Genomic DNA, 8,204 nt, shown 5'->3' on the forward strand with positions numbered 1-8,204 from the left:
CCACACACACACACACACACACACGCAACCGACGGGACCCGGCGCCGCGGTGATGGTGCCACCCCTTTGCCTCCCCAGCTCCTTTCCCTTGCTTGTGAGATGCTCCAGAGACTCTTGAGAGGGAGAGGAAGGGATTGGAGTGGGGTGGTTTCCCCCCCCCTGCCCCACTCCTCTCTTTGGCGCTTCGTAGGAGAATCCTTCCTTTACTGTAAACCATTACACTAAGTGTCAGTATTAAGGCTCAGTAGCCTGTTAATAAGCTAGCTCTGTCGTACCAACCGTTTTGGTATGCAAGCAGGGCCTGGGTGGTGGTATCAGCCATACCCAGCCCTTACTGCTGTCAAGAGACCCAGTGCTCAGAGCACACCAGGAGCCTAATCTTAACCATTGGATCTCGATTGCATTACTTGCACCTACAAGGAGGGGAAAAGCCTGGGGGAAGCTGTCGGGGAGCGCAGCCTGGAGGTACAAACACTGACATCCCGCTGGAGAAGGATGCGAGAAGTGATTCCCCCTGCCCCGTGACTCTGCTGTATCCTGAATGTAGGCGATGCCGGAGCCTGGTGGAGCTTTGGTGGCTGCAGTGGTTGTGGATATGGAGCTGCAGATGCTCCAGGGCACCATCGAGCCCGCCCCAGCGGCGTGTCTTTGCCTCCCGTCTCGCTGGTGGTTGGAGTTGGTGTTTTGGGGGCCCGAGCTGTAAGATCACTTCTTTGCCTCTGTTAGATCAAGCCCAGCACTCTCTTTTATTGCTGTTACTCCCTTCCTCTCATTGAGTCCCGTGTATCCCAGGGTCTGTGCGCATGTGAAACTCCCTTTTCCTAGTCAAAGGAAAGTAGAGTAGAAAAGTAGAGCCGATAACTGACTGAAAATGCACAGTGCTCAATGCATATAATGCTCCTTTTTTATCAGCTTCTTGAATTCAAACTCTTCTTGTCAGCAGGGCAGCTCCTATTTTAATTCTTTAATCTTTTTTTTTTTTTTTCCTGAAATAAAGATCTCAAAACCATTCCATGCTTCAGACCTTCTCAGTCCTGATGGCTTCCGTAGTCAAAGAGCATCCAGCTCAGCACCGTGAGGCTGATCCATGGATGCAAAGTGAGCTTTAAGGGAGCTGGCAGCACTGGACGCAGCACATGAGGTCATCTTCCTAGAGGAAGCCTGTGCTGCTTCATCCTGGGCTGAGTTTAAAGATGCCACTTGGTCCTGCCTCACCATGCAGAGCTAAAGCAGTGCTCTGGCACATTGGCTTCCCAATTGGCCCCGTTTAGCTGCTGGTTGACCCACGTCACGTTGTGCTGGGCTGTTAAAGATGCACCCGAGCCTTCACGTGGAGCAAAGCTTCCTCTTGTCTGTCAGGTGCTTAACACAAGGTTGAGGCAGCTCTGTGTGCTTTCATGGCTGATTTTGGGGCTGTTAGGTGGTTGTACAAGCAGAGCCCAGAGAGCAAACTCTCACGGCAGCCCTGGAGCAGTGAGCACCATGGTGGTGGTTCCAGGCACCTCCAGTCCTGCCAGGTTGGACCATTCTGGAGCGTTCATCCTTCCATCACAGCAGCAAGTTTCTGTCTGGGACCCTCAGCAGGAGATGGCCTCATCTAACCATGAATCAGGCTCTCATCCAGCTTGTGAGGCCTTGCCATGGCCAGGTGCTCGGCCTGGCACCTCATGGCAGCATCTGGTGCTGCCCATAGGAGCCCCATTCGTCCCCAGCCAAGATGCCAGCGCTGAGCAGTGAGCAGAGCGTGTACCGGGATGCTCTCCCATTGCGATGCTCTGTAATCTCTGCCCGGGTGTACACGGACATCCTGGAGACAGGAGCAGGGCAGGAAGGATGCTCGACCACTCGGATGCAGAGGCTCTTCCCTCGTCAGCAGGCACATGCTCTCGGATGGACCCAGGAGCCTTTCCAGCTACGACCCACGTGGACCACATCGGATCAGCCACCAGCCTCCTCCAGGAGTCTCAGTGCTGCTCCTGGCATCGTGTTTGCTTTAACCCAGCAGCCAGCAGCTGCCTTAGTCCTCCCGTCCCACCATAGAGGAGCATGGCCCGTGTTCTACCCTTGCAAGACATCACTGGCTCCAGGATGCCTCCCTTTTCCTCTTCTCTCAAGACATATAATGGGACTTTGTCCTTTTTAGCCAACCAAGAAGGACGTGTGCTGGTCTCCTCCTCGCCATGTGGACCCCGACCTTTCCTGCATCCCCACAGCAAATCCTGCTTTTCCTTTGCATACTTCATTTGCTCAGGAGCACTTATTTTAAGTATGGGGATTGGAAGTTATGTACTTGCTATCTGCATTGGCACTCGGGTGGTGTGGATAACACAAGATGGACCTTTTCTGATCCGGGATCATGCCACTGAGCATCTTGAGGCTCTCCATGGGAGGGATGATTTCATACCAAGCAATCCTCTCTTGGTGTCCTGGGTATTGAGTAGGAGCACTTGATTTCTTTGCCAGTGCTTCTGCTCGAAGCCTTAATACTTAACATAGGGAACAGCTGGGTGAGTGGAGGGAACAGGCAGAGCCATGAGGTGAAGCTCATGTGGAAATACACTGATGGGATTTGGGTGGTAAAGAGGGGTGAGGAAGGCGCTGCAGCGCTTTGGTAAAGGCAGCAGCACTTTGGTGGTGGATGGGGCAGGAAGGCAGAAGAAGGTGGGATAAAAACAGGGCTACAGGAGATAGGGAAGGTGCAGAGATGCGCTTTCTGCTTGGGCTCTGGCTCTCCATTACCCTGTGAAGAGAGGCTGGGGGATGCAGTGTTCTTATTTATATACATACAAATACACACTGGTGTTTATGGGGCAGTCATTCAGGAGCACTTGTACAGCTCTTGCTTCTTCCTATGGATGTGCCCAAGTGAGGTGCTGCAGGGGTGCAGCTAGGTTTTCTTCACTCTTTCCTGTGTTTTTACCTTATTATACAGAAAACACCAGTCTTCCCATCGCTCCCCACCTTCCTGTGGTCACCCCAAAGCACCTGTAAAGGTATTTGAATTGAGGTTTGCTAGGACCCCTGTATGCACAGGATCAGATGCGGAGGATCAGCTGCTATCAGGATGCTTTCATTTAACATTGGCAGCTGCTCTGGACCTGCAGATGGCTGAGGAAAGCAGAGCAGGCAGGTTTGCTGGGGATAAAGGGTATAAACTGGCACTAACAACAGGCGTAGCTGACTTAAACCAGGAGGGCAGCGCAGGGAATGGGGTGTGTGTGAGGGAGCAGTGGGACTGGCCGCCTTTGCCATGGTTTTAGCAATGTTTAATGCATCAGTGAATCCGGTTGCTGGATGTTGTGTGTTCAGAGAGTTTATTCCTAAGCAGAGGGGTCTCTCATGAATGTGGTGGTGGTTTCATGCTGCAGCGTGTAGGAGCAGCCGTCTGCCACTGCAGAATTAGGTTCCTTTGAAAGCTAAGGGAGAACCTGGCTGTGCTGTGCCAAGAGGGCATCAGGGGCCTTTTGGCATCCTCAGGATCACCTGCGCCCTTTGGAGCAGCACAGACTCGGTGGGAATGCTGTATGTGATGTCCCGTGGTGGTAGCTATGAGTTCTGAGGGTACCAGAGAAAGATGAGAGGATGCTGTGGGATGCAGATAGCCTCTGTGAATGGTGGCTGCAAGCTCCAGGCTTCAGGCTGTGCTTCACTTGTAGCCTGGCAAGTATTTAAGCATCTCTCCAAAGCAGGAGGCATTAAAGAGATAGATAGAACCTGCAGCACCAATAAACAGCCGAAACCAGATCTATTTCTGCAGAGAGCAGTGCTTTAAATAAGGGGAAACAAAGCAGAAAGCCAACGGGGAAGCTTTTTACCCATAGCAATGTGCCGTAGTTACCCGGTTGCTGCTTCCTGCTTCCCTCATCTGTCGAGATAAATCAGTGGCAATTTAAATGAGAAAGAGTGGAAAGGTGGGAGGAAGTATTGGGAGGGAAAGAGTGAGCTCCCTACCTGCATCGTCCCACTGCCCAGCATCACCCTTCGGTGTGTGGTACCACTGCGGGTACCTGCTTCAGGTGCTCTCCAGGGCATCACATCTACACAGCAGCACGTGAAACCCAAGCTGCTGCATCTTGCACAGTTCTGTGCTGTTGATAGCATTGAAATGTGAGGTGTGGGAAGAGTCAAGTGCGAGGATGGTGCAGACACAGGCTCTGAGTCGTGATTTCCCTGTGTGAGCTTTTCCTACCATTTGTCTCTGCTGAAACAGGCTGAATCCTTCTTTAAATGTGACCTTTTCCTTTGCCCACATATAAAAGCAGCAGCAAATCGTGTTCATTCGCTTCAGACCCTGAATCTTGCAACCCAGGGAAGTCTCTGTATGGGTAGCACTGTCCCCAGCACTGTAAAGTGTCTCCCTTTTGTACCAGCTCTGCACTTCCACTAATCCCTTGCCTTTTGCCCTGGCTGGATGCAGTACCTGGGTTGTGACCCCTGAAGCACACTCACTGCAGCTTGCCTTTGCTCTGTAATCTTTTCCCCCTTTTTTAGAGAAAACCCCAAGTTTTGCTAGTCTTGTCTTTGAAAGGATTAATTTAAAGCCTGTATTATAGCATCCAGAGCACGCACTGTACCTATTTCTTACTCAGCAATCAGTGGAGGGGGCCTCTTTTTGTGCCTACGGTGTGGGTTTGGGGGTTTAAATCCTGGTCTAACCCAGATGTCCCCGCTTTGGGAAAAGAGCAATGAGTGTGATGTGGCCAACCCACCCTATAAACTGGCCTGGTTTGGTTTTAATGACTCTTACAAATGTCCTTACAAACCTTTTCTGCTGAGCTCTACCTTCAGTTTTGAAGATCCTCATCCAAAGATCATGCACAGTAACCTGTAAACTTAGGTTGGTTTGGTTGCATACGGATTGCTCCCTGATGTTGTATTTATGTGGCACATCACACACGTGCAGGCTGTTACCTGGTGGTGTGCTACTGTAGAGCTACTTGGTGGTGGAGCCACCTTGTGCAGTGGGTTGGGGCCCGTGAGGCACTGCTGTAGTGCTGGAACTCACGTGTGCAGCACATTCCAGATCCTCTTGGATGTCACAAGGGCACAGACACACGTTGTCCAGCAGAAAGGATGCACGTCGTGTGGAACTTCAGACACGACTTCCAGTACAACACAGCTGTGATCCTGCAGTAGAAATCGCTTCACACCAGAGGATCCAATGCACAGGAGCAGGGAGCACCAGGCTGGAAGCAGTGGGCTCGCCCTGATCAGCCTGTGACTACCAAAGGAAACCAAGGGTGTGGGATTTACCAGCAGAACCCTAAAGAGCCGAGAGCCAGGTTGGTACCAACTGAATGAAGCCAACTGGCCATGAACTCAGCGATGAGTGCAATCACTCTCGTGGTCTTCGTGCTTTCTTCATGTGCTGCCTGTGTGATACTGACAAGAACACCCTTTGTTCTAAACTAGAGATGGCAAAGCAGCTTGTAAGATACTAGAGACTATGGTAAGTGGGAAGCAGATACGAATACAGAGGCTTTGACCTGTGCCCACCCTCCTGGGACCTGGAGTTGTGGACGTCTTTGAGATTTTAAGGAATGGTTTTAAAGACTCAGATTTATGGGAAAGGATGAAGGTTTGGGGAGGAAAAGGGCAGTTCTGCAAGTCTGTGGTGGTAGCTGGAGTGGTATTGGCCACCCTCCTCCTTCATCCTAACAGGAACAGGCAGCTTGCCTTGGTTCTGTCCAAGCACAGTGGCTCAAACCCAGGCAGGCTCACACCGAGGAGAGGAGGGAACACAGTTGTCCTCAAGCTCTGTCCATCCATAGGGCAGAACAGTCTCTTTTAAGGGGATTTTCCACATGGATCAGTCCTGGAAATGGCATCTCACATGTCGTTTTTTTCCCCTCTGGAAAGAGGAGCGGGTGTTGGAGGCTCCTGTTCCTCAATATGTGCGAGCTCCTCTCTCCTTCCCTTCTCCCTTCCACTCCAGTTTATTCCAGAGCTTAAGAGCTGCCATTCCCCACGTGTAACAGGTCACTTCTCACCGTATTTATTCCTTACAGCCCTGTGTGACATGCTAGGTGCCCATGGATGTAGCTGATCCTTTTTATTTTGTAAATAGATTTACCTAACTTTACATTAACTGTATCCTAATAAACTATTTTTGCACCACCCTTTGCATGCCGTGTACCGAGGTGTGTTCTTCCAAAGAGGAGGATGCTACAGGGAGAGCAGAGGCCAGAGCCTGAACAGGAGAGCTGTTTGCCTTTACAGTCACTACTACTACTGAAACAGGTAGCATTTAATAGCAGTAATATGGCTGAAGTAGTGTAAATCTAATGCTGTTGAAGGGGATTTAATAGAGAACCACCTTCCCCAGCCTCTTCCACTGGTGCTCTTTAATAGGGATGCTTTTTCCCCCAGACCCATGCCAGCTTTCTCCAATAGAACATATCTCTCTGATGATGTTAGTCCATGCATCCTAAATAACACTTAAGGATCCACAGGAGATGTTAATGATTTGGATCTTTGGAACAACCACCCCGCAGGGACTGCCTGGAGCACAAGAACCAGACACTGACATCGAGGTTCTCTGTGAAGGCAGTTAATTTGATAGCGCCCATCACGGCACTGCTGTTATCAAAGCAAAACTGGTGGCAAAACCTTAAATCACAATGACAGATTTTGAGGCACTTTATACTCAGGTTTAAGGAGTTCATACACAGATGGTAGGTAGGGTTTGAATGGTCTCAAGTGCACCCATCTGTGTTCCACCCTGGAGGGACAGGGATCTCACCTCCCTCCCTCTTGCACCCCATTCTGTCGCTGTCAACTGCAGCCAGGTCTGCACTCGAGACCGACTGATCCCAAATATCTTTGTTCTTCCCAGATATCCCAACACTTCCCTGCTGGAAGATGAGGGCTCATTAGCACCGGCAACCTCAGGCTTTTACACTGGAGCGCTGCTCAGTTTAAACCTTCGCCTTAAACCAGAGGAACCCTGTTCTCAATCAAAACACACTTCTAATCTCTGCCGCCTTACGTCTATAGATTTCCTTTACAAACTCTCAACAATTAAAGCCAACACGTAACTAAGAAACATAACTAAGGCATTTAACTCCTGCATGCAAACTTTATCTTAATTCTTCCTTCGTGCTGGGCCACAATTCCTTCCTGGAATACCCCTGAAACACCCGCCAGCACCGTGTGAACATACCTGCACCAGGGCACAGCAACGAGCCTGCCTGCTTTAAGGCCTACAAAGGCAGCCCTGTCACAGCTATCCTCAACACAGCTCCCTCTCTAGCTGTGTGGTTCCCCCTAGCATGGGACTGACCCACAGCAAAGCGGGTCATTCAGGGGAGAGAGAACTTTGCTTCTCAAGAGCTTACCTAAATTACACCCAGGTGGATACTACAGTGATGTCCATACAGGCTGCGAATGCTCTCATCTGCTAATACTCCACCAGCCATATAAGGCAGCTCCATCACTGTTCTTGGGATAAAGAGCTGTTGTTGGTGGGACTGTATTCCTCCCAGATCCTTTCAAACTCATCCAGGTACAGCTTCACGTACTCGGCATCCTCCACCACCAGCACGTTCTCCCGGTTGGTCTGGATGGCCTGCGTGGTCCAGTTGAGGGACCCGGTGATGAGCATCCTCCGGTCCACGATGGCGAACTTGTGGTGCATGTACCCGTGGCCCTGGTCGTGGCGCACCTGGATCCCTACAACGACACAACCACGTCCTCAGCGGGACTCGAACCCTCTGCCACCACCACCACCACCACCGCCACCACCACCACCACCACCACCACCGCCACCACCGCAGGCCTCACCGGCGAGCCGCAAGAGGCCGATCTGCGACCCCCTTAGCGCCATGTACTGCGCGTCCGTGACCACCCGGACGCGGACGCCCCGGCGGTGCAGGAGCCGCACGGCGAGGCCGAGCTGCGGGCAGGAGAAGGCGAAGAGGCAGATGTCGAGCGAGCGGCGGGCGGACAGGAGCCGCCGCAGCAAGCGGCTGAGGGAGCAGTCGCTACGCGGCAGCGGGCAGGGGCAGGGTTGGACCGGAGCGCCGGGCCCCGCCGCCTCGGCCAGCAGCGCCTCGGTGCAGCTGGGCTGCGACGGGAAGAACAGCACCTCACGGACGGGGCGACGCCGCCAGCGCAGAGCCGCCATGGCCAGGGCTAAGCCGGCCGCGGCCGCCGCAATGGCCACGGTAAGGCCCCGCCGCCCCGTTGCAACCGGCACCCACATG

General features: G+C 52.3%; 1 protein-coding gene across 1 annotated transcript; it reads right to left on the reverse strand.

Annotated features, from left to right (window-relative positions):
• Window positions 1-7,088: 7,088 nt before the first annotated feature.
• On the reverse strand, window positions 7,089-8,204 carry PLD6 (phospholipase D family member 6). Its single transcript, XM_062618972.1, has 2 exons — window positions 7,783-8,204; window positions 7,089-7,671 (listed from the first exon to the last, which is right to left on the reverse strand). Exons 1-2 carry the CDS (start codon window positions 8,201-8,203, stop codon window positions 7,433-7,435), a joined length of 660 nt encoding a protein of 219 aa, XP_062474956.1. The 5' UTR covers window position 8,204; the 3' UTR covers window positions 7,089-7,432.

The sequence above is a fragment of the Pezoporus occidentalis genome, unplaced genomic scaffold (assembly GCF_034315485.1).
Source record: "Pezoporus occidentalis ecotype Australia unplaced genomic scaffold, CSIRO_AGI_Poc_V1 ctg208, whole genome shotgun sequence".
In the NCBI taxonomy this organism is placed as follows: domain Eukaryota; kingdom Metazoa; phylum Chordata; class Aves; order Psittaciformes; family Psittacidae; genus Pezoporus; species Pezoporus occidentalis.